This window comes from Physcomitrium patens, chromosome 21, assembly GCF_059467195.1.
Source record: "Physcomitrium patens ecotype Gransden chromosome 21, ASM5946719v1, whole genome shotgun sequence".
NCBI classification, from domain to species: Eukaryota; Viridiplantae; Streptophyta; class Bryopsida; order Funariales; family Funariaceae; genus Physcomitrium; species Physcomitrium patens.
Window position 1 is genome coordinate 14,721,021 of NC_143430.1, and position 27,320 is coordinate 14,748,340.

Consider the following 27,320-nt stretch of genomic DNA (forward strand, 5'->3'; position numbering starts at 1 on the left):
GCTTACTAGTTTTTTTTTCAAAAATGTCATATTTAGAAAGCGTTCACCATAAGATGATCGTAATTCATTTTCATGTAACAACGATCTGACAACATGTAGAGAAAGCAAGCCTTCTGCATTTATCAACATGAATCAGCAAGCCTTCTGCAATGTCACCTGAATCCAAAAGAACTTCTTTAAGGCATGAAAATATGAAAGTTTAGAAAGTACTAAAAATAGATATACATTTATCCACTGTTAACCTTATCAAACTCTGACTTTATTAGTGTTGACTCTGTACCTTCAGTGCCGACACACCTGAGCGTCTAAACAATAAAATTGTTCTTATATGTTTAACATAACGCACTCTTATCTCTATCATACCGGAAAATACAACTTTGTATCTCGGGTCTGAAGTGATAGCTTAGATGCGATACTTGTGAAACATTTGGAACATTCCAATATCTGCCTTCCCCATTATTCCACCATTGACTGAAATTTCCAACATCTGACTTGCAAAAGTAAAGTTTGGATAAACATCAACGAATATGGACAAATTGGGTGTGAGCCAATTTGGAGTGCTAAGTTGCTAACTCGGCTTTCGCAGGGAAACAAATGGGTGAGAAACTTTTTTGCTGTGGAGCTTAAAGTGGATCTGAAATTGGGGACAGCCCACCCTCAATGGACCATTGCAACGGATAAGCTGCTTAGCACAGCACATGAACAGAAGCACTTAAGCCAAAGACCAGGGCCACTGCCAAGGTGGCAATAAGACCCTGGTCTCATGCTCCCTTATAAATTTCACTTGGGTTGATATATTCCAATCTCCTGGGCATCCCATTGGATAAACGTTAAAACAGCCTTCTTTCATCTTTGCACGAAGTATTTAATGAGTTGGGGAAAAACAGCAAACAAAATGCACTTCATCCCAGTTGTCTACTCTCTCTAACATCTTCTTATTGGTGTAAGTAAAAAGGAATCGAACGAGTTGTCATGAATTTTGGTCTTTTGACAGAATTCAAGTGTGAAAGGATGCAGCATGTTTGCAGTGCGAGTGGTTTATCTATCAATTGCATCTAGCCAACTTGCAAATCCTTAAATTGGTAACCTCAAACATCACTTTTCACGTGTCACATATCATTAGCATTACTTGCCAACTATTTTTAAGTGCGTGTGTGTGCGTGTATGAGAGTGAGTGTTTGTCTACTTATTTATCACGCAGAGAATTCTTCACATTTAGTCAAATGCACAAAATGAGTGCAGAAAAATTGTGTAATGACGAGCACTTGTGAGAAGTCGAAGGCATAGTTTTCAATTTTTTTTATTAAGAACAAATAACACTCCGCAACAACATGTATAAGGAGAGCACAAAAACTGAAAGATTACGCAGAATGAATGAATGAAGGAATGGGAGGGGGAGGGGGGGGGAGAGTGTGTAAATATTCAGTAAGGAACGCCGACGAGGAGGAGGATCGTGACCACGACGATGTCAGTCAGTCAGGCGCCAGGTGAAGTGCCACGCCGGCTCCATCGTCGGAGCGCAGGCAGTGTGGTTCAGCTGATGATGATGTCGATGTTGTCTCTACGCGAGAGAGAGCGAGGGTGTTGCCATCGCTACCCCTATTTCGGCCCGCCTGCATTAAGAACCACCAGCCCGAACAATCTGCCCCGTTTCCTGTAGCGTCACTGCACCGCCCTCATTCATCGCCGCCGCCGACGCCGCCCCCTCCCCCCTTCCAATTCATCTCGCACTCCTGCTGGAACCAACAGCTACAGTCTCTGTTACCCATGCTGGATTTGAAGATCCAACGCACGCTCTCTGTCTGCGTTCGCTGTTGTTGGATCTGACCAACTTATCTTTTTGAGGATCTTCCAGGGTGGCCGTCGGACGTCAAAACAAAAAAATTAAACACCGATTGGTGAGAGGATTGGTCGGCGGCTTGCACGGATTGCCGCGTTGCCCTCTAATTACATCGGACAGACTGCCTGATTTTGGTGTTGGAGGACCTCCAGCGACTTACAGTTTTTATTTTTGTAATTGCCGGTAGTGCGGGAGAGTTCAAGCGTTGACCTAGTTCAGAGGAGAAGGAGATTGCGACGATAGAAGTTCAATTTCAAGCTGAGGATCAGGTGCATGTCGGGGATTCGTGGAATGGGTTCAGTGAAATGGCTGGCGATTATTATACTACTGTGTTTTATTCAAGTTTCCTCTCAAGGAGCTATTTCGAAAAACACCTTGGTAGTCGAGTCTCTTTCGCCGTTCGAGTGGAGCTCGGAGTTCGTGAACCTTAACGGTGGTCACATCCATGGTACGCCTTAGATATCCTTATGTTTGTTGTTTTAGCAGAGAGTCAATGCTCTCGATTGCGTCACCGAAAAAGAATTTGAAAAGATGAATGCAGTTGATTTTCGCATCTAAGTTTTACAGTTGACAGTAATCTGAAACAATTTTTGAACCCCCGCACTGAGAAATTCTTCAAGACGGCACGTTTTGTAATCGGAAGGATTCAAACACCGTGCCAGCTACTTCGCAACGAGTTCCTGACCAGGCTCAAGTCCAGGAATGTGCCTGTTGCAACTTGGCATTTGCGACCTGCTGGGAGCCACGAATAGACCGAACAGTTATATTGAACCTTCACATTTGGGGCAGTGGGATGGATTTTGAATTCCAACTTGCGCTTCAGCTCCCCGTGGTGAAGTGACCAACTTGTAATAAATTGTTGAGAAAGAGGACTGGCATTCTCCTACTCCTTTGAGACATTCCGTGAAATAGTGATGGCCATGTAATGAGTCCTTTCTAAGGCGTAGACACGATCGACGATTTGAGAATGCTGAAGGGTCGATTTGATTCAACTGTTAGCTTTGTCACTCAAATGGCTTGATTTGTCATCGTGGATGATTTCCAGGTTCTTGCTTGGAATGGGCCCTAGGATTGTCCTCAAGCGTTTCATGGTTGTCTCTTGCAGGCCGTGTGCTATTGCAAGCTCGATCAAATGCATCTCGACTATTGGCAGTGAAAGGAGACCGCAGGGACCCACTGGATAGTTTCCAAAAATACCGAGGTGGATATGACGTAACCAACGTGCATTACTGGGCGGTATAGCACTAACGTTCTCTGAATCTTTGCCACCTCACAGATGCAGATGCAGAGTGTCTAAGTAGCACAGGTCTACGATATCTCGAATCAGTTCTTGCTGAGGATCAGTTCTAGAGGTCGTTAATGTGGGTTTTTTCAGGTGCATCAGCAGTTGCCGGTACAGTTGTACAAACATTGTGTACTGTTCGACATCTCATTATTATTCATGTCCACGACGAACGTGATCTCTTGTTGCAGTCAGCAGGGTTCACTGGAATATACGGCTTTGCTATTGGTGTTGCATGGCTTCTGCTGGGAGTGCTCGTCACACTTGGCGCTTGTTGTAAGCTCTGCTGCTGCAATCATGCTAGGGTTGCTGAGCGCCGTTCAGCTGCGTATTACTGGATTCCTCGCATTCTGGCGTTGCTCCTGTCACTCTTCGCCATTGGTGTCATTGTTACGATGTACATCCGCAACAGGCAATTCCATACCCGTGCCTTCAAGGTGAGGGACACCATAGCTGGTTCCGCAAACGACGCTATAGGTGCTGTCCGCAATGTGACGGGCACGTTGTCGGAGGTAGATACCATTACCAGCAAGTACAACATTCCGGGGTTGAATGATGGGATACTTGGTAATACAGTGAATCAATTGAATTCTCAAGCTAACAACATTGACCGCATAGTGGGTGACAACATCCGCAATCTCAACAAGATCATCAACGCAATGTATGAGTCTTCCCGTCGCAAAACTTTTGGGTGCCCCTTCGTATTTGCTGGTTCTGTTTTCCTACCGCTGGTTCCCAACGTTTCATCCTGTTTGATAAACCACGAAATAGTGTAAAATCCTGCAATTGACGACCTGCAAACTGACCCCGAGCACCGTTTTCCTCAATTCAGACAGTTAGCATTGATCGTACTCCTGTCTGTGGCTCTTTTCGTCGTCGTTGCAGGACTTTGTAAGACTATTCTCGCCCTTAAGCCGTGCATTAAAAATCCCTCTCCCTCTCTCTCTCTCTCTCGATATATGTATTTGTGTGTATATATATATATATATATATATGTGTGTGTGTGTATTGTCTAATATATTTTTATTTTAGAATTTTGATAAAGTTCCCTTACTGAATGCAAGATTCTCGTTTATTAAAGCCGGTTTAGTTTTAGATTTTGATTGCTCGACGTCTGTCACCCGATGCATATCTGACATGAGACTTGTTTTCTCTTGCAGTGTCGGCATTATTGGGGTGGAGCACCATCTTTTTCCTGTAAGTACTTTCATTTTCCAGTAATAATTCACATCATGTTTTATTTTTAGGTTATGATGAGTTAAGTCATTACCCTTGTAGTATCAAGTGTTTCTGGAGATGGGCAGGCCCATTTTCGTCATGAAGTGGTTTCTTCCAGCTGTTATGAAACCACCGTATGCTGTGCTTCACAGGATCATTCTGATCGGCTGGCTGATTGCTGTATTGACGTGGATTTTATTCGGAGTTTTCTACGCTGCCAACAGGTATGTTATGTAGTATCCCAGCCATCTTCATCTAATTCTTTTGACTTTTACTACTAGTCTCCTCGATTTCGCTGTCTAAATTAATGCGGGGTTTTAGAAATCAAGTAAGTAAATTCTGTATTGTAGCTAATGGTGGCTTTGCAGTGTAACTTCGGATACATGCCAAGCTTTTGCCGAGTATCTTGAAGCACCTGCAAACACCACACTAGCTGAATTGCTTCCCTGTGTGGACGAGGCAACTTCTGCTAGAGCATCCAATGTTGTCAAGCAGGGTGTCAAGAACATTGTTGTCCGGGTGCGTACATTCCATCTACCTCCTTTAGCTCTCTGTGCATGTCCTGCTCAAATAATCGGTGTGCTTTATGATATGTGCTGGTTCTTGACATCGTTGCAGAACCTTGCACAAGCAACTAATTTCTGCTTCACTCCTATCTGGCAGGCAAATGGTAATCTCAATGGACTCCGACAAGCGGGTGCCGGTGTACAACCATCCGTTTCCTTACCTGCTCTGTGTGATCCAATCGGTCCAGCTCCTAATCTTGTATACCCAACCAGTTGTCCATCTGGCACAGTGACGCTTGCTGGATTACCAGAAGTGAGTATTGGATCCACCCTCATTGTTTTCATGCAAGGTTTTCACTGCGTTTGTGTAGCACGCGACAGGTCGATCATCCCCTATTGATCAAGTGTCTCTCCACATTCTTTCAGGTTTTGGCACCTTATGTCTGTAACGTGGAGCCAGTCACTACCACTTGTCTATCTCAACGTCGTTTCGTGACTCCATCGGATGATGCAGCTATCAGGGACTTCTCCGCGGGTACCCCATTTGAACTTGTCTCCACTCTGTCTAAGACTAATTTTTTTCAGAAGCTTTTGATATCTTGAAGTGCATACAATCTCACAGTGTGGGAGTGTTTCTTGCAGCTGGCCGGAGTTTAGAGATCATCATCCCAACGATAACTGCATTAACGAACTGTTCCGTCGTGTACAACACGTTTGACACCATTGTCACGCAGCAGTGCCCCCCCACGATCGAATCTATTCGGAACCTTTGGATTCCTCTCTTGCTATTGTCCGTCGCTTTGACCTTGCTATCGTTCGATTGGATCTTCGCAAACCATCGCAACAAGAGGGAGCACTATGCAAGCAGACGTGACCCAGAGTACACGAATGTCGTGAAGCCTTGAACAGGCTAGGCACTTGTGCAACATCAGTGACCCGTGTCTGTGCACGCTGGATGGGATGCTTGACGGTTTTCTGTTTTTAGCAAGTTGGTGTTGTTGTTGTTGTTGTTGTTTTGTGTGTGTGTGTGTGTTTTTTTTTTTTTTTTTTTTTTTTTTTGTAAATTTTTCCTTTCACTGTTACCCTTCCGTTACGTAGAGGTATTTAAGGGTTATGTAGAGGTATTTCAGGTTCATGTCCCGGACTTTGTTTCGATTGTACTCTATGTAAAATGCCCATTTCCGCTCTTTTGGGTAGACATCAAAAGATTCATACACTGTATGAGAATTTTCTTGACTAAAAACATTTCAACAACTATGTTCTCAAAGTGAGAACAATTGGGGATTGAGCAGTTCTTTACAAACGAATTAAATCAGTTGTCTCTGATGAGTTATGAGCTTTCTGCACATTATCTAAGACGTATGAAATTCATACATTGTTGCTGACCGTTCCAATGTCTACAAAAATAAGATTCTGTGTGCTCAATAATAACAAGTCAGGCATGTAAAAACAATTCACAATAATTTAACATCTTGTTCATGGTATCGGTCACGAATAGGTATCTCTGGCTGGAAACTACAAGCGCAATGAGTATACACAACGAAATTGCTGTAATCGAAATGACCGAGAGAAATGGTAGCGAAACCACATGTTGAGCACATCTAATTTGGCTAACTTGGGCGTGAATAGCATATTTCTTTGTATAGATATTTAGTTCCTCCTTCTTGGTGTGGATGAAGGCCGACTGTCCATTCATTTGAGGAAATGAAGACCAATTGTAGAACTCATTTACATACTTGTCATCTATCTTGAATTGATCATCCACATTGATCATCCGCATTAACTTCGTTATATAAATGTTTCTATCTTAAAGAAAATCAACCAGTAATAATTATTTGATAAAACATTTAATGTTAAGACAGTATTGAATTAAAACATATTGATAATTTTGCTAGGTATAAATTCTCCTGTTGAATCGGATAAATATAAATATAAGTATCAAAATAAATGTAAGATGCTGTTGTAAGCAAGCCTATTAAGGATTTAAAGTATGGAGAAATAGTGTGTCAGTTACAAGGACTATTTTTTCAACAGTCCAATAATTTAAATATTGTGCAACGATTGTGTTGGTTTCAAGGCATTGTTACTGCTTATGATTAAGTTTGTTTAATGCTTAGATAAAATTTTGTTTAAGGATGTCGTGTGTTAATTAATATTCAAGCTTACTTTTCAATATTTGAAGAATACAATAGTCAAACCTCTAATTTTGTCAATTATATTTAATAAACAAGATATGTCACAAAGAAATAGTTGCAGATTTTGGATAGTGGCTAGACAACCATTCTTGCTATGTACTTGCATTTAATAGATGCAAGTAAGTGACCTAAATGCATTCTATATGATTCACAAGTAGGAGTTTTTTTAATGAGGCATATAATTCAAGCTTGATCTATTCTAAACATATGTTTTGATTTCGAGGTTGTTTGGAGATTCAAGCCTATGTCCATCTATGTTACTTGGTCACTTAGATAAATTATAATTAGATTTAGATATTGAATATTAGGCAAGGTTAAACCAAGTAGAAGAACCAACTAGTTCTCTAAGTAGTCTTGATAAGTCTTTAATAATTTTATGCTTAAATTTATTGCTAGTGCAAAGGCTTTTCTAAGATTTAGCAAAAACAAAAAAAAAAATAAATAAAAAATAAGAAGAAAGGAGGATCCATAGATTTTTAGGAGAATCAAAGAAAAAAATATTTAATACATGCTTAAAAGACTAAAGGTATTGGTTGTAATACTTAGAAAGAAGAGTCTTAAGAAAAATATTAAGTAGCATGAGCTTAGTGCTTTGGTTTCTAAATTATAATTTGTAGTAGTTTTATTAAAATATTAATTGTGTTGTTTTGAGTTTCATAGTATAAATACAAATGTATGTAATAAGAATTGATTGATTACCTAGGATACCTCCTAAAATCTTATTATGATCTTTTTTTAGATATATAGAAGTTAAATAAATAATTTGTATTGAATTATCTTAGCTAAACTATTAGGATTCTACAAACACATCCAGCTAATTTTTTTATCAATCATTCTTAAGATTAATATTCAATTATCAAGAAATAAAACCTTAGAACATTCTTTAGTACTTAAATACTTATTATTGTACTTAATTATAGAATATTATTCATTATCTATATGTCACATCAATATAATTTAATGAAATGGAGGTAGAAGTATTTTTTTGAATAAAATATTTTAAAGATTTAAATAAGCTAATATATAGAAAGAATCAAATGTCAATTATAAATTATAAATTGATATATCAATTTATATATTTTATATCAATTATAAATGGATATTTTGGTTTAATGAGTTTAAGCACTACAAATCTAGAAGCTCCTTTACTTATCATTTTTAATTTAACAAAAAGTAGAAAGAAAACAACCAATAACTCCAAATAAAAATTACAATTAATATTATACATTGACTCTCAATTGTTATATTTACATATTACTTTTTAGTGTGCAATAAAAAGTACTACATTTTATAATATTGTGATAGATCAATATGAATTTTATTCCTTTAATTTTGATTTAGACAATTGAACTAAAACAACATGGATCATGATAGCAAAATAGAGCTTATTTTAATGACATTTGTCGCTTCCTCTATGACTTTGTTGGAAAATAACATATTTGATTGCAGTGCATTGGCATCAAATTTATTATGCAATTCAATGCTTTAAAAAAATAAGTTTGTAATAAGATCTAGTATTAAAGAACTATATGTACCGATTCAATTGAAGGTTCTTGTATGGCACCACAAGGACCTACCTCCTATATTAAAAACTTGTTTTAAGATCTTTTGTCAATGTTAAGAAATTGTGATATTATTAGAATCCTTAGATATGCTCTAAAGTTTTTTTGTCCATCTTTGTATAATTTTTTTAATAATATAAAATAAATAAAGGTATTACTATTATAATTACATTGACAAGCATTGACAACAATTTGGCAGCCATCTAAGTGTTGATTTTATCATAGATACACTATACAATAGACCAAATAAGATGTTGAATAAAAGAATTTTAACAAGAAATCTAGTATGAATTTGATTAAACCAAATGAATATAAGATTAATATCAAGAGAGGTGAGCTAGAACTCCAAAAGACATGTTTTCAAGACTAAAGATCTCCTTAGTCTTGACTTTAATATATACTAGGTATTAGGAAGTTGCTTGAAAAAAATTCATGTTGTTTGGAAACAAAGCAACATCAGGATCCTTCTTGGATAACTTTCTTAATCATCTTAGAACTTTTTAGAATCTACTATAATATTTTGAAAACCTTTTAGAATCTTCTAGAACATTTTAGAAATCTTTTTAGAATCATCTTCTAGAATCACTTACTAAAATATTTTAAGGATCTTCTAAAATCTTCTAAAATCTTCTAAAACTCAATAAAATATTTTAAGAATATTTCTAAGATCTTCTTGTTAGATATCCATAACATTGCCTCCCGTTTTAACTCTAAGTTCTATAGCAATTATTAATTTCAAATCTGTAAAAATTCAAAAAAATAAAATAAAAAAAATTGATAGTAATTATAATATATGTTTTTCTATTTTTCTATTTTTTTTTATCTCTATTCAAAAGATAGACTAGTAGACTTTGATAGCAATAATGGCCACCTTTATATGATCATAGAAGACATATTCTTTAGACTTGGCTAGCATTAAGGCCTTCAAAACATCCATGAAAAGTAACTTCAGCTTCATTAAGTTCTATTGTATCAATCTACAATAAAATGATCAAAGCTCGAGAATTATTTTGGATGTTTTTTTGCTTGAGTTAACTATAGCATGGACATTTTATTTCTTTGAAAAGATCTAACTTTATTTCAAGGATGATCTTGTGAAGGTTGTGACAGTTGGAACAATTGATTTAGTAATTGTGATAAGAATAGCTCCAACTCTAGCTCAACTTGAGATTCATGATCTAAAGACTCCATAAACACTCTTTAATTTGACATATTGGATTGTAAATTAGATACACTAAATCCTAAGATTCTTGTAACAAAAATCTTATCTATATATATATATATATATATATATATATACAATATCTCAATAGAAAATTCATAAAAAAATTATCCTAAAATAGATTTAGGTTTTTGATGATAGCATTGATTTAAATACAAAATGGCTCTAGTCTTTGGTGGTCCAAATTATTGCAAGGCCAATTGGTCTTCATATTTTGTCAAAAAACCATACTTTATTTCCAACTCAAAAAATAGGGAATTCTATTCTAAATTTTTCTTAAGATGCTTTGAAAGAATCTTAAGTTACTTTTAAATAGAACTTTAAAGTTATTTGAAGCTATGACAATTGTTTTGCAAGATCTTTAACTATTGGATTTTTATCCTTTGATGTACATTGTAAATACTATTCCAAAATTTGATTCATTTAATTTGTTTGACCATAAGTTTAAAGATAGAAAGTGGATGAAAGTTTGATATCCATCTTTAATATGCCAAAAAGAAAATTTTAAAACTTTGATAAAAATTGAGGTCTTCAATTAAAAATGATATCATCAAATAAGCTATGATATCAATATATATACATATATTGTTAAGAAAGAGCCTTGCCATTTCTTTTCCAAAAATTATTTTTTTATATAAAAAAAAATATGCTATCTTTTTAAGTTGATCCATAACAATGTAGATAGCATCAAATTTAGCTGATGGAAGTATACAAGTAATGAAGTCTATTGATATTGAAGACCATGGTCGCTTTTGAATTAATAATGGCTACAGAAGTCTATAAGAATAATATCAAAAATTCTTGGATCTTGAATAGATGTTATACAAGAAGACAAAGTCTTTTATGGCTTCTACATTTGAGGCCACTAGAAATCTTAAGAGATAAGCTCTAATATTTTGTTAAATCTAAAACATTATGTATTTGGAAAATTATGATGAGATTGAACAATAAGAAGTTACATTGGTCCTTTTGGAATAAATAAACAATCATCAAAATATAAAAGATCTTCTACAAACTTAAATTTATCATTATTAGAATACTACTTGATATTACAAACTAATAAATCTTTAGTTGATGAATCTATAATCATAAAATAAAAATTTATTATAAATCTTATAATTAATCTATGTAATTGAAAACTTTCTAGAATAGAATACTACTAGATATGGCTTTCTATTATTTTCCATCTATAATAATATAACTTTTAATACAAAGTCAGAAGTATTAGTCTCTAAATTAAAAGCTTTCATCAAATCTCAATGTATTAAGATTAGAACTCTAATAAAAAGTGCCTTCAAATCTTAAAAAGCCTTCTATATTTGAGGTCCTCATTTGAATTTGTCTTTGGATGTTAACCAATTAAGATGAGCAGCAACTTGGGAGTAATTCTTGATAAATATCAAATAGAAATTAGCAAATCGAAAGAAACATTATACATCTTGTAATATTTTTAAAATTGCTTATTCTATTATAGCTTGAACTTTCTTTGGATCTATCAACAAGCCTTTATTAAATATAATATATTTAAAAAACTTTTCTTTTGATTGATAGAATATATATATTTTTAATTTGTCATATAAACTTATATTTCATAACTTTTGTAAGAATAATCTCATATATTCTTTATATTTTTTAAGAATCTTGGAGTAGATTAAGATATCATCAAGATAGCAGATAACAAACTTATGCAAAAATTCTTAAAAAACATCATTCATCAAATGATGGAATTTAGCTAGAGCATTTATTAATCCAAAAGTCATAACATTATATTCAAAATATAAATACCTTTTCCAAAATATTATCTTCTATTCATCTCCTTCTTTAATTTACACCAAATTGTACATTTCATGGAGATTTATTTTGGTGTAGATCTTAGCTTGATCAAGTTTTTATAAAATTCATAATATTAATAGTAATGGATAATAATTCTTTAATATTATTTTACTGTAGCCGCAATAATCAAGATATATTTACAAAGATCCATCTTTTTTCTTTACAAAAAATATAGATATAACTACTAGAGATTTGGAATGTCAAATAAAGTTCTTTATAAGATTTTTGTTGATGTAATCATTCAATGCCAAAAGCTTGTTCCATAATAGATTAAAAATTGGGCCAAATGGTGGGTGAGTCCATTTTTAAAAATTGATGGTACAATCATATGGCAGATACTTCAATAATATGTCAGTATTTTTTTTTTTTGAAAATATCTTGAAACTCTTCGAACTACTCTATTATAGCTACTAGTAAGCTTAATTCTTTATAAGCTCGGATTTTATAATTGAAAAATGATATTTTCTTCTTAGCCATCTTTATAAAAGCCCTTGCTCTAAAAATTAAGGGCTTTGTAGTTGATGACTGCTTGATAGGTTTATTTGAAGGAATTCTATAGGAAATTTAATCTTATGAAACCTCCAATCTATAGACAGATTATATTTTTCCAACCACAAAAGTCCTAAAATGATAGGATTGGATAAAGTTTTAATAATATTAAATATTATTTTTCCATTGTGGCCTTTTAATAATATTTCTAGCAATATGGTTTCATAAATAATATTACCTAAAGATAAAGGTCAACCATCTATTATTTCTATATGTACATGTTTTGACTTCTATACTAAAGGGGTTTTATGAAATTTGATATATTCTTCATGTAAAAAATAAGTAGATGCTTTTGAATCTAAAAAGGTATTTGTTTGAAGTTTTTATAGGCCAAAAAATAAAAATATAATAAAACAATAAGTAGGCTATGCAAAGATAAAGAGACCTTAATAAACTTAAGGTGTTGGAATATCTAAGTGCATGGTTTCTATTATGGTTGGGCCTCTTTGTTTTTTTGAATGATCATATTTGTGGTCATGATTTTACATTATTTCTTTAGATAGTTCTTAGATTTTTAGCCTCTTTCATTATAATATAAGTATAAATCTTATTCAAATCGACACTTCTTCTATTTTATTATAAAAAATTTAAATCATGCCACATCAATTTGTATATCCTCAATTTAGGAATGTAAAAGCAATATATTTTTTGAACCAGCATAGTACAAATTTTTAGTACATTGCTTTATTAAAGTCCATGAGCATTGATCTTGACGATGTTGAAATAATTGATTATTAAACTTGACAACTTAATTGATGGTTTTATTAAGTGTTTGAAGATCAAATAATAATAATATGTCTTTCACATCATTCCTTGGTTGTCAATAAAATTAGTGCACAAGAGCTTATTCAACTCAATTGATGTTATAAATCAATTATTTAAAATTAGATGCATAAACTGATACAAAGCGTGATCCTTGATGTTATTGTATAAAGTAATTTTTTATCAAAAAATAAATTAGATACCTAGTTTTAGAGAATTTAGATTTAATTTATTAGTCAAGATCTAATGAAAGATTTATTCTAAATATAAAAGATAAATAAATGCGACAATATCAAAAGATATTCTAATAGTAAAAAATGATTATATTTAAGAAGGTTTATACATAAGGCTTTCTAAGGCATCTACAAATGTCTTAATATCCTTTGCTATACCAAATCATAACTAATTATTTGCTAATAAGTTATATTTCTAATAATCTCAAAGAAAACCTATAATTTCTTTTCAAAAATCCATCTTTATATCATAATTTTTTCATAGCTCTATATCTCCATCTTTAACATGTATATAAAGTCTTGGCTTCCAAAAATCCCTTTACTTTGCATAAAATGTTCAAATTATAGTAAAATCTTCTCAAAACATTTTTTTTTCTATAAAGGATTTTTTTCCCAAATTTTAGAATTTTATATCTCTTGATCCAATCATTCAATTTTTTCAAAGTTCTAGATAATGTAGCATTTATTCTTAAATTTTACTATAAAAAAATAAATTGTAAATTTACTCTAGACCATCTGATATCTTAGAATTCCTAATAAGTACTCCAAACCCCAATTTATAAGCACCCAAGTACTATTTTCTTCATATCTCAAAAATAAAAAATTTAAAAGCTAAAAAATTTGGTATATAGCTTAATAATATAATAATACACATTTATAGAAAATTTCAGCCAAATATTTGTCCAAATGCCTAAGATATGGCTAAAACCAAATTCTTTATGAAATTGATTCATAAATGAACCTCAATTTAGAAATGCTATCTTCACGTACTCATTGCTCCTTCAAATCAACTCCAAACCTTTTATTTTTTAAAAGAAAAATATAATCGTTTAAAAAAAATTCCAATTGCACAAATTGATCTTCAAAAACCATTCATATGCATGCATTATGCCTCAAAGAGTGACAATAGATACAAAATCAACACCTTGACTTTGAGTGCCTATATCTCCTTCACAAAAATTCCAAATTATATAATTTTTTTACCAAAACCATATCCAAAATACTAAACTTAACGATCCTAACCTCCAATATTTGATTGTCCTCAAAAGAATAATTCTAATCCCCAATAAGGCTTCAAGCAGCCTCTTTGAAGTCCATTGGGCATGACTTTTGGCCAATAGGAATGGATATTTTTATCATCCATCTTCATTCATCCTTATAAATATCCTGATTATTATTTTTTATACAAAAAATCCTTATTTATTCCTTTTTTTAATAAATTTTATATCATATGTGCCTTAAACATCAAATAAAAAATAAAATAAGATTTTAAGAGACATTAATATCAAATAAAAGTGATTCTAAATATATATAAATTATTATTAATATAAAGTCAATCTCAATAATAGCTCTTTTAGACTAATTATTTCAAAATAGCAATCTAATCATATTTTATAATCAATTAAAATCTAAAAACATGGCTCTCATTACATTCTATAGTAAATTATATATTAGATTTATTTGTGCATTATTTTTACATAGTAGCTAAACTACAACATGAAAATGTAATGAGCAAATTTTTATTGTTGTCTATTGAATTTTATCATGTTTTCCAAATGCCTCTACAAATGCTTCTAAAAAAGCTTCAAAATTGTTCAAGATTAAAGATCTTTATTCAAATATAGGAGCAAATCAAGATAAGGCTTACTCTATGAACAAGGTCTAACTAGACCAAGTAGCAACTCTTCTATTAAATAGCATTCAAGTTATAAAAAAGTTATTAATTAAATTGGATTAACAAATCCTTGAAACTTAGAGCATGTAGCATTAAATTTTTTTAGAAGATTAATTTGATACTCCTTATGCTATTGAATTAATGAGTTTTCTTATTGAGATACAGGTGCCACTACCTCCTTAGATGTAGAAGCTTTAAAAAGTTGTTGTATCAAAAGTTAAATTACTTCAAGTCTTGCATTTCCATGAAATCTTGCAAAACATTCATAATTTCAATAGTTCTATAAAATAAAGCATTTATTATATTCATAATAGTATCTAATTTGAACTTAATAGATTCAACTATACTAACATCTTTTCTTCTAAATATTTTAAAAGAAAAAAAAAAAAAAAAAAAAAAAAAAAACTAGTTTAAAAGAAGATAATCCATAACTTTTAAAGTACTCAAATGCCTTTAAGAAGAAGGATAATCTACTTTCTTTTAGCAAGGATTAAGCTCTAGTATTGATAGGAGAGCAGCTTCAACAAACTATTATGGATATACTATATAGAAGACCAAATAAGAAGTTAAATAGAAGAATTTTAATAAGAAAGCTACTATGAATTAGAATAAACTAAACGAGTATAAGATCAATACTAAGAGAAGTGAATTAGAGTTTTAAGAGACATATTGTCAAGACTAAGGATCCTTTTAACCTTAGTCCAATATATATTAGATATTAAAAAATTCCTTAAGAAGTTCTCATATTCCTTAAAAATGAAGCAATTCTAGGATCCTCCTTAGACAACTTTATTAATCTTCTTAGAATTTTTTAGAATCTAATTGAATAGTTTGAAAACCTTTTAGAACCTTTTAAAATCTTTTAAAATATTTTTAAAATATTTTTAGAATCATCTATTAGAATATTAAAAAAAAAAAAAAAAAAAAAAAACCTTCTAAAATATTTTATTAAAATATCCTCAGAACCTTCTTAAATATTTTAAAATATAATAGAATATTCTAATAATATTCTTTAAATCTTCTTGTTAGATATCTATAATAGATTTGAAGCTTAAATAATATATTTAGATAGATAAAAAAATTATACTTAACTAAGTTGTTGTCAAAGACATGAACTACAAACAATAAAAATCTCAATATATTCTTGTATCATTCAAAAAGAGTAGACATTCACTCAAAACTAATATTCTATTAGAATTCGAATGGCTATTATTAAAGATAAGAAGACTAGAGATTATTTTAAGAACAAAAAAAGTATTGACAAGAATAAAGAAGGCTTCACTCTTGCTTCTATATATATTATCTAAATAGGAGTTATATGGCAATATTCTATAGGACCTCCAATACAAGTTTAACTTACAAGACATGTGTCTAACTAATCAACTACAAACATGTATAAAGTCAAATTTGCATCTATATAGCTTCTAAAAAGCTTCAATATAAGGAATTATTAAATCTACTTACATTTATTTTTTAACTAATACTTCTTATTTATGTAATTAAATATGTTTATGATAGTGGTTTATTTCATTTGCAAAGGTTCTTGATTCTATACTTTAAATAACTAGTACTTTTTATTATTTATAATTATTTTAATAAATTATTATAAGATATTAGTCTTATTAGTAATAAGGACTTGGAAAGGTTGGATCATAGAGACCAGCTTATTGTAGGATAGCTTGGCCAAGTTCATTTGCATATTGGCATTGGATGTAGGATGGAAAATTCTTACTTATTGCAAACTTAATGAAGCTTATTTAGTAATGATTTATCCACCAATTGATATAGCTATGGTATATTTTTAAAATATATTCTTTTTTTAAGAATCTTAAATAAAGGTTTGGAAGGATAGTTAGTACATACACCAATTATTTTGTCATTCATTCCTTGTGGATACAATAACCATAAGTTCTTATATTCATTGATTCCATTGGATTTGAATCAAACTTTGTTGCATCATTGGTCCTTAATGCAACATTACCTTAAGTCCAATTGCCTATCAATTACAAAGAAAATGACTTTTTACATGACCACCAAACTTCTTTAATTGTTATCAAAGATGATGAGTCACCTTTGGCTTTAATAAACAAATTAGAAGCATCAATAATTGTCTTTTTAAAACTAATGACATACCTTAGATCATTTATATAATAGACATGTGGGCCAAGTAAAATTTAATAAGCTAATTTTTAAATCTATAAAGAACCTTTTACTAATAAGTAAGAAATAACTATAGATTTTTCTATAAGCAATATAAAATTCATGACTTCATTGAGTATTAACATTATTTTTTTGTTAAACTAAGTATTTACTTTCAATACCTTAATTTGCATTTGTAGTGTATGTCTTATTGTGCAACATAATTGCCCACTTATTTCAAGGTAGACAGCAATTGTAATATTAGAACCACAAGTCATTATGGTAGAAGAATAGATGTTACTTTTTTGCTTAAAGTGGCATAAAATAGAAGAGCTTTGTATTAAATGTATTTTTGCTACTTTAGCCTAAGATTTTTATAAAAATAGAGGCCTAAGATATAAGCTTGTAAATCTTTTTATAAGATATTTTATATCCTATGATTTCACAAATATCTGTAATTATTAGTATATTTATTTAGATAAGTAGGAGTAGGTAGAAATAAAGAAAAATAGATTATAAATTAAAGTATCTTATTGCATAATTTCTCAAATGCTTTATAGATGTGGATTTGGATGTATATATATTTATAGGTAATTAATAGATTAAAACTTGGACAACAAGTTAGCCTTATATTGTACACATTTTAGAAATATGTCTTACAAGTTAGATATTTATCTTATAAGTTGAATACATGTTATGTAGCTTATAGAAAGTTACCTCATAGCTTCGTAGTTAGATAGAATATATAGAGTTAGGAGTGAGGCAATATTCACTCTTGTTAGTACTTTTTTTGCTTCTAGTCTAGTTTTAAGAGTCTCGTCTTTTTGTCTTAAACAATAACTATTTTAATTTCTTCTTGAATATATATAATTTTTCTTTTTCTTGTATTATATTTCTATGATGTATGGTTCGTTTATTTATTTATATTATTTCAATTCTTATCCTTGACGCATAGACATTGTAAATTTGAATCGAGATAATAATAATAAAGCCTCTTCATTTGCTATAAGCAAGGATACTAGTAGCATAGGAGTTTCTTTTGATGTGGATTAGCAATTAGAGGTAGTATGATCTTCCCTTATAGCTTTAGTGGTGAAAAAAGAAACCAAAGAGTTTGATGATTAACCATTGGATTTGGGTCCACATATTAATAATGTGAAAGAATAAAGAGTATTAGCCATTATTTTGTTATGTTGTAGTTGTTTTGTTTTTAGTTTTAAGAATACAAAAGAATACAAAGGTGAATTAATCCATATTCAATCAGAAGCTGACTATCTAATTCTTTGATGATCTTGCAAATTCAATATTTTAGAAAAAGTTGGTGTAAAGACTTATTGTCAAGAGTTATTGGTTGTTGGCTTACTTGAGCTTTTTAATGATATGCACACTTATTCTACCATTATGTCTTTTAATAAGAATATATTTAACAATGAGATAGAAAATCAAATGTGTAGAAACTATCATACAATTATCTATAAGATTAAATTAAATTGATATCCAATGTCAATGCTAGAAGAGTTATTTAATGCATTGAGATTGTATTGAGTATTTAATATTCTAGATTTGTAATTTGGCTACCATCAATTGTTATTATTGGTAGATGATTGGATAAGGACAACATTTTAGAGAGAGGATCATGATAACAAAGATCAACTCTATTACTAGAAGTATCTTTTATTTAGTCTCAAGCATGCACCAATTGAGTTTCAAAGAGTAATGTTCCAAATCTTGATTGACTTAAGGATGTATTTGTTAGGCTTTTTTCATTGATAGTAGATTGCATATTTGATGTCGGTTTATGGCACACCATATGTTGCGTTTGATAATCTCTATTTTCACAAGTTGTCTAATCTAATTGTAGTATCTAATTGAATAGGCTATATTTTTAATCCAATAATATTAAATTGTAAAGCCAAGTTAAATTGTTTAGTAATACTCACTAAGGTTTTGATATAATTCTTGAATCATCAACATATGGACTTATGATTTGCTTGTTAGATTTCTAAAGAATATAGATTTTTTGAATCTTATCTTTTTGTTAACTTCTTAAATATCCAAATTGAGAAGTTCTTCTATCCAAAATAAATAAGAAATGGACTAAATAAGCAACATCTTTCTGATGAGAGGTACTTCATGAAGTAGCCATCAATATCCTACTAATTCTTGAATAGAATTTTAATCATTTGACATAATATGTCATTGAAGCCAAATTTGTTCAATTTGTGTAATGTTTGAATGTTAATAATTTACAACAACAAAATATGTGTTAATAATAATTGATAAGATTATAATATGAATGAATTATAGCATATTTTAAAATATTATGCACCAAACATAGATCTTAAAAATTAATCACATTGTTTTTTGAATGGTTAAAATGAAAATATTTAAAGATAAAGAACTGATTACAATTAAATTTATGCATAATTAATCATGATATTGGAGATAATCTGCAATAAAACAGTTATGTTGTTTTCAAAAGTGATAAATGTTTTTTTTGTTCAAGAGTCATATTACAACTGTACACACATTGCTTGTAAAACAAATATCAGATTTAAGTCTGTAAATTCATTCAAACATGTGAATACAATACAATACTAAATTTCTTGGGATCTAGGATTGATCATGTTTGTATGGACACTTTAATATTAAACACAAAGATTTACCTATGTATTAAAATCAAAAAAACAATTTGACGCTAAATTTTGCACATAAAAAAGACATAATGTTCGACACAAGTTAAAGCCAAAGTTTAGGGTTGTGTTGAAAGAAAAACCAAGCAACCACAGTAGAAATATTTTGAACTTAGAAAATGAAGGTATAAATATATATATATATATATATATATATATATATGTATTTAAGATAGAATGGAGAGCTAAAGATGATAGAATTGACTACCCCCCCAAGAGGATGTTAACAATCTGTTGAATGCATCTTCCGACGCATGATGTTAAACTGGATCACATGAGTTGTTGAAAGCTTCCCGAACCAAAACTGTGAAGGAGAAACAAGCAGAGCGAGGATACCAGAAGCATGTGTATATCCACAAATACACGGCACCCGAATGCAGCACGGCACTTGGGAATTTGCACCATTTGGCATTGCTGACTTGGGTGATACCGATCCATCACGAATGCTGCTGATGATCATGGACACTGATTTTCCACCAGGGAGCAATCTTCTGGAACCCACTGCTACCATTACTTGTATGCCCACCTTGCCTGTGTGCCTCCAGCCCAGTCCAGCATCCAAAACCTAGGAGATTGAGATTCTCAGCACTTTGCGCATCATCCCACAGTTGCAACAATAATCCATTCGTAGAAGCATAACAGAGCCCAAAAATTTGCCTCTATTTTCAAATTTTCTAATTCCGAATTGATTGCTATGAATGAGGACAGCCTAGTATGTGCAACATCGACCAAGTGGGGGTTTGGTTCATAATTTTAATCCCAACTCGTAGGGCGATCGCGAGATCAACTCTGCTAGAAGTAGAAAAAACAACCTCGAAGCATTCAATGACATGCACCCACGAGTAATTGAAGACAAATAGAGCCTCTTTTTTCTTTTTTTTATTACACCTTTTAAGAGTGTTCATAAAAATACAGGGCGAAAAAAGGAAACCATGTAAATTGTTAGGGCCGCCTACAACAGCATACATCTCTACCCAACGCCCTACCTTCTAGTGTCGTAAAGGGAACTTATTTGAAGGAAATTTCTCAGTTTATGTAATTTTAGGTTTTCCCACCCCTCTGTCAGACCTTATCACACATATTTACAATCTCAAAACTGCCACAGACATGAAGAAGAGGACTTCGATCACTTCTCGGCCTCAAGCTCCTTTTTAAGCTGTACGGAGAAATCATCTGTGACGTCGTCGTCATCCCAATCATCTTCCCAATGCTGAACAGCACCCTTCGCGTCGCCAGCGTCGTCCCAAACCTCATTCTCAAACTCCTCAAATTCGTCATCATCCTCAAAGGCGTCCAACTTGGGGTCCTCCGGAGCAGCGTCTGCTTTCGTTGTCACTGCGGCAGTGCTCGCCGTCGCCGCCATAGCCACACACCCACGCAAGCACACACACGCACACAGACACACACAGAGAGAGGGAGGGAGGGAGGGAGGGAGGGAGGGCAATGTAAATATCTTCGAGGTTGCGCACTCAACAACTGAACACTGAATGAGCCAACCCACCTCCACTCCGAGACAACAACATCCATGACCTAGTGAGAAAGATATACATAAATATAATTGTGGATGAAGGAATAGCATCTATCATCCCTATGTGGATGAAAATAAGTGTAGGGCAAAGCACAGACAGACAGATAGAAGGTACATGGGAACCAGTTAGTTTCCTTCCCTATCCAGGGGTGCCTTCGTCGAAACTTCCTAGCTTCCATCGCCGTTCTCATTTATTTATTTATGGAAAGCTCGCTGGTCCCCGGGAATCGCTCAAACTTCACACAAATTCGTGGGATTGTGGGATTGCGAGTTCAATGATGACCTTGTGCATTTCGCCTGGAATTTTGGGGAGTTGGGCAGTGCTCACGATTACCTGTTGTTCGTCTGTGTTTTTCTGCGGCGTCAGTTTGAAGTTTTTGGATTGTGGGGTTTGTTCGTGACAGTGTTGGGCTTTGAAGCGGGATGAGTCTGTTTACTGCATTAACCAATTTTCTAAAAAACAATTTGGGCATTTATATTTCGATTTGGGTTAAGCTCAAGTGAAACTCCCCGCAGGTGTGAGTGTGGATAGTGAGTTAGGGTTTTTCGAGGGTGTAATTCTGCATGGCAATTGCTTAGGAACTCGACGATGTTCTTTGTTCTTGAGTTCGGTGCACTGACATTTCGACCCGAACCAACCTAGAATAGAACACGAAGAAAACCACAGAGGGGACCAATTAATAACCACGTAGCCTGTGCAATTAATTAGATTTCCGTAGCTAGTGCCGTTCCTGTCTTAAAAGAACCAAGAATAACGTTCTTATTGAGACACGATCCAGTTCAGCCTGAGAGAGCTTGAACTGGCTGCGGCGATGGATGAGCCTCTGGATCACATTGTGAACATCGAGGAAGGGGACGAAGATGCTTTGGACGCTGCTTTAGAAATGGAGCTGGCCGCCACCTATGCCAAGTTCCCGGTGGTAAGGCTAAGTCAATTCCACTTCATTCTTTATTTCACTTCATCTTGATAACATTGCACTCATTACTAGGGCAGGAGTTAGTCTGACATTTTTGCGATTGTGAACATTTTAGTCGCAGATGGTGGCGTCTGCTAAGCTGGTCGGTGAGAAGATTCCGGTCGTAATTGAAGAACCGACTTCGTCTCACCTAAGCTTCGCGTTTCCCGGGTGGGAGAGTGACATATTCCAAGGGGGAAAGCGCAAAATGCCGTCTACATCCGGATACATCGATGACCCCCAGTCCTCACCAAGCAAGAGAGGCAAGCAAGTCAAGAACACAGACACAGCAGGTCCAAGCAGAGCTTCGTCTGCACTGGAGGATCCCACTACTCCACCAGTTGAGGGTTGTCCGATGGACTCGATGGACGATGAGCTGCTGGCATATGTGTTCAAGAAATTGAATATGAAGGATTTGTGTTCAAGCATGCGAACATGCAAACGATGGCACCGAGTCGCTTGTAAAGAGGATGTTTGGGGGCACCTCCCCTTGCCTGCAAATGTTCCTGGAGCCTTACCGAGGTTTGTCACTTGAACCAGTGCTGTCTATCTTTTCTGGCTTAGGATTGGGACTGGTGGAAGTTCGTCAGATATTCAGGCGTTCTTTAAAGCCGTTTGTTGCAGAGATGCGGGAGCCCGCATAGCTGTCTTTATCTTTGAAGAAACAACATCTAAAAACCCGCTGATTATGAGTCCATGAAGACAGAAGTTTCCTTCTGGCTGGAAACGAGAATAAGTAAATGAAACTAATAACAGTCTGTTTAAATTAGTTATATACATACATGGAAAATACTTACATATTAAAAGGAACTCTTTGTTTATAATTCAATAGATCCGTGAAGCAATAATATGTTAGTCAAGCGTAATCGAAGGCATTTCCTGACAGGTCTATACGAGCTGTTGCGTGGCTTATTACCACATTTGGGGGCTGAAAGCATGACCTTCTGGTATGTGCTCTCCCCAAGTTTTTCCCTGGAGTATTACTTGGATCGCTGTTGGTTACCCGTATCCCACCCCCCCGCAGTCTCGAGACCTATGCAATGTTGCTTATCCCATCGTCAAACTATGACGTTCAAATAGTAATCTTCCCGTTTCTTAGGTGCAGGGATTTCTAACCGAATGAGTATAATGGATTATCTTCACTAACACTGGATTCATGTGTGTGGGCGTGTGTAAAGATGGATGGAAATACGAAATGCTGCAATGTCGATGGATCTAAGAGTTCGATTTCAAGTCTTCCGAAGAGGTTATGATTTTATTCGATCAGCACTCGATGCTTGGTGGAACCGTGGAAAACCGGATGGCGAGTACCCTTCTGCGATCTTTCGTTCATTAACCCAGAAGCTTGTTATTAACGATTGGTCTCTTCTATATGAAGCTTTTGGAGCTGCATTTTCTGATCGTGCTGATCATATAGCAGTTATTATTCTTGAAGCTGTCCAAAGGCTTGAGCATTTGAGGCATTCTAAATACAAAGATGTCATGACAAACTCGACAGAAGATGCTGAGGGCGATCTTCCTGAAGTGTTTCCGAAATTATCCTCGAAATCAGATGGGGATTCAAAGGCTTCGGGAAGTCGGGAGGAATTCCTTTGGGATGAAGCTGAGGTTCAAGAGACTTGGACACTTCTACTGACATTATGGAGGCGGTATAAGATATGGCTAATGCTTGTAGTTTCACATTGCCCAGAATTAAACCATGAGGTCATGGCTGAGCGTGCACGTGGGTGTGTCTATTCTCTGCCCTTCTATTAATTATTAATGTATTGTATTCCGGGCTTGTCTTCACAATCAGCCACAGTTTTCAGTTCTTTTATTATGGTTTAGCTGGATGGAGTGGCGTTGTTGTGAACATTCGGGATAGGATAAACCTTTCAATTGCTAGATGCTATTTTTATGGTGTGAACATCTTCTGTTAGATATAAATTGCTCAATTCATCTCAGAAAGCGTATTTGTCTGCAGCGATGGAATAACACTTGAGTTTTGAGGTTTTGTGACCAATACTTCTATTTATAGTTGATTTTAGACTTAACTCTCATTTTCCAATGGGATTTCATATTTGGGAGGACAATATTGGAGTTATTATCAATGCGGTGATACAATAACGGTTTAGCTCGAATGAATGATCACTGATTTTTAATTTGGTGATTTTAATCTTGTTCTTCAGCACTTGACTATTAACCTGCTTTTGTTGTGTGTAAAAATTTGTGCAGCAATGTATTGGCCACGACTCCAACAGTTTATGGTAAAGGGATAATTTGCTTCAGGTATATTGCCCCCGGATGTCGCTGAGATTTGTTGCACCTTGGAGATTTGTTGCACTTGCCGTTATTTTGGGTCACACCCCGTTAGGATGTTACATGGTCAGGAACTTGCTGCTCGAAGGATGATCCAGAGTTCACGGAATTCGCTGTGATCATTTTTTGATTACTAATGAGGAATACATGCCGTCTCAAGAATTAAATCCTTTGATAGCAATTCAGGTACTAATGGAAATCTTTCTTCCGGAGCGAATGCAGGAGCCAAGTCATTTTGAAGTATGGCATACGAAGTGTGTTACAAGCAACTTGGTCAGGATTGGCAAATGCAAAGCGTAGTGGATTGGCCTCCGATATCCAGCTCGACCTTTTCCGCTCTGTCGACCATCTATTCCAGGTGCGTAAGTAAACGTGCTGCATGCCACTATTAAGGATATCAAAGTTGCTGCTCGGTGTTGTATGGCCAATACATCAGGTTTTGTTTTGAGCTAGAATGGAGGCGGCTCGATACTGCACATTATGAGCATCCTACTTATTTTACATTTTGTAGGTGGCCTAATTGCGCCTGTTTTGCGATTCGTGACTTTTGAAGTTGCTTTGCATCGCATTGACTGTGTCAGCATGTTCCTCAGTGAACATTTCACTGTTGTTATTCATATCCTTTTTTTGGTGACTTGACAGGAAACAAGTGTGCTAGATGATCTTACTCTCTCTCTCATGACTTTCACACAACAGAAGTTACGACGTTGTTTTGGTAACGAAACTTCTAGCAAGGCTAAGTCCAAATTAAAAACAAATCCTGCCTTGAGTTCTGCTGAAGCTGACGGCGTTCGATTTGCGAGGATGGCAATGATAATCAGAAAATCGTGACTGTGGGTGCAAAGGGACAACTACAAACGGTGGAGACCAACTATCTTTGGAAGCATTAACTATAGTTTACTGTGTCACTGTTGTTGGCTGCGGTGCAAGGCGATGCCTATACTGCTTTTACAACCACTCTCAGAAGGATCGCAGCAATCCGCTTCAACATCTCATTCCTTAGCGCCTCCAGCCTTTTCAACCAATTTACTTAGGATGATTCTTGCACACTATTAATTGGAGGGGAAGCCGCAGGTAGATGTTTTGGGTCGACTCATCGAATTCTCATGCAGAAGCAGTGTCATCTGTGCTTTTGAAGCGCAATGGTTACCGACGAAGGCTAAGCCTCCTTGAATCGCGTTGCAAGTCTTTAAGCTGACGTGCCCATGTGTGGCAAGGTTGATGCTGCTGAGTATGAAGTTTCCTTCAGCAGTATCCGCTATGGTCTAATATTCTTTTCAGTCCAGTGTGTTCATGAAGGTACGCACACGTCAAATTCGTATGCTTTGTGTAGTCCTTGGAGCAAAGACCAAGCCGGGGCACGATTTGATGAGCGTAAACTGCATGGTGGCTCTGGAGGTATTCGTTTCTATGGATTGCATGTATATGCAGCATGTTGTAGTGTGCTACACATGCTGTTAGAGTGAAGCTAGGCAGTTGACAGTTACTGTAGCTGATTGTATCCTTCGAGGAGGTCAACCACATAGTTTTTCCAGCGCAGAAGCTGAGATAAAGTCCTATTTTATCCATGAAGCTCATGGGATCTTATGACGATAACGCATTGGATTTACTCATCAGCTTATAATATACAAGTGATGCATCAATTTCGAAGTTGATTGTTGGCATTGACTTGCAAGCGGCTGCTCTTGGAAACCTATGAGCATAAGTAGGGGTCAAGTGAGGCATATAAGAAAGACCTTTTTATGCAGTTTACTTAAAAAAGACCGATAGGGTTCTGTTTTTAGGATTACTTGTGTTATTTTGTATGTGTGGACACATGCCGGATCAATTTCATGATATGGATGAAACCTCCTATGCATCTTTTTGCAGATCATGACCTCATCAGTGTCTATTCAGGCTCTAGCACATAAAGCTGGTTGTGGACTTTGTATTACAAGGAAGTTGAGAAGACAATAAAAATAAATTGAGAAGAAGGTTTGGAAAGAGAACTATGGCAAGAGTATAATATTTTGTCATAGACATACATAATTATTTAAATAAAAAGTGTTAGATAGAAAATAAATAAATGTAGATTTGATAAAATCTGGTATATTTTGCTTTAGACATGTTTGTAATTGATTAATAGGTTGAAAACCTGGCCAATAAGTAGGACATGTATTGTACATATTAGCAACTTGTAACATAAATCAATCATATGGCATACATGGACAAAACTTGCCTTATAACTTAGACATATGTTAGAGGTCCTATAAAACATTGTCACATATCTCCTAGTTAGATAATATATATGGAAGTAAGAGTATAATCTTCTTCACTCTTATCAATGAATTTTTTGTTCTTAATTTTGTTTCAATAGTTTATAGTCTTTTGTCTTTGGTAATAGCCATTCTAGTCTTAAATTATACCATCTTTGAGTAATTATCTGCTCTTTTTACTAACAGAAGAGTATATTAAAGTTTTTATTGTTTGTAATACATATTTTTGACATTTTGATAAGAGTGCTAATATATAGATACTCACTTCTAAAAAAAAACAGCAACAATGAATTTAGAAGTGAGTAGATTATCTCACTTCTTTTATTGTACTTTAAAGGTTGCAAACTACCCACTTTCAAATTAATATATTTTTTTTTTTAACATTAGTTCTTTCTTTGAAGAAAGTAGACTACTCTTTATTGTGGAAATTTTCATTTGCTGTTAGAGGTTGCTAATTATCTTCTTTTAATTTGATTTAAAAATTTATTAAAGTCGTTTGTTATAAAGATGGAAGAAAAAATTATGGATGCTATACTTAGCAGAAGTGAGAATAGATTTGCAACTATTGCAAATC

General features: G+C 33.9%; 3 protein-coding genes across 4 annotated transcripts; 2 read left to right on the forward strand and 1 right to left on the reverse strand.

Moving 5' to 3' along the window:
- Nucleotides 1-1,973: 1,973 nt before the first annotated feature.
- Nucleotides 1,974-6,089, forward strand: LOC112273946 (uncharacterized). The gene is made up of 10 exons (XM_024503028.3): nt 1,974-2,288; nt 2,946-3,076; nt 3,314-3,783; nt 3,955-4,013; nt 4,283-4,319; nt 4,493-4,564; nt 4,709-4,859; nt 5,004-5,159; nt 5,273-5,381; nt 5,489-6,089. Exons 1-10 carry the CDS (start codon nt 2,114-2,116, stop codon nt 5,749-5,751), a joined length of 1,623 nt encoding a protein of 540 aa, XP_024358796.1. The 5' UTR covers nt 1,974-2,113; the 3' UTR covers nt 5,752-6,089.
- Nucleotides 6,090-20,555: 14,466 nt separating this feature from the next.
- LOC112273972 (protein DELETION OF SUV3 SUPPRESSOR 1(I)) lies at nt 20,556-21,215 on the reverse strand. The gene has a single exon (XM_090245600.1). The coding sequence runs from the start codon at nt 21,070-21,072 to the stop codon at nt 20,836-20,838; it is 237 nt and encodes a 78-aa protein (XP_090101726.1). The 5' UTR covers nt 21,073-21,215; the 3' UTR covers nt 20,556-20,835.
- A 256-nt stretch (nt 21,216-21,471) lies between these two features.
- LOC112274471 (uncharacterized) lies at nt 21,472-26,144 on the forward strand. Of its 2 annotated transcripts, XM_073529922.2 has the most exons (7): nt 21,472-22,157; nt 22,270-22,715; nt 23,372-23,496; nt 23,692-23,920; nt 24,408-24,461; nt 24,714-24,849; nt 25,134-26,144. In XM_073529922.2, the coding sequence occupies exons 1-7, from the start codon at nt 22,050-22,052 to the stop codon at nt 25,320-25,322; spliced, it is 1,287 nt and encodes a 428-aa protein (XP_073386023.1). In that variant the 5' UTR covers nt 21,472-22,049; the 3' UTR covers nt 25,323-26,144. The 2 variants fall into 2 exon arrangements, with proteins under 2 accessions (XP_073386023.1, XP_024359788.1); XM_024504020.3 differs by having other exon boundaries at nt 23,372-23,920.
- The last annotated feature ends 1,176 nt before the right edge of the window (nt 26,145-27,320 follow it).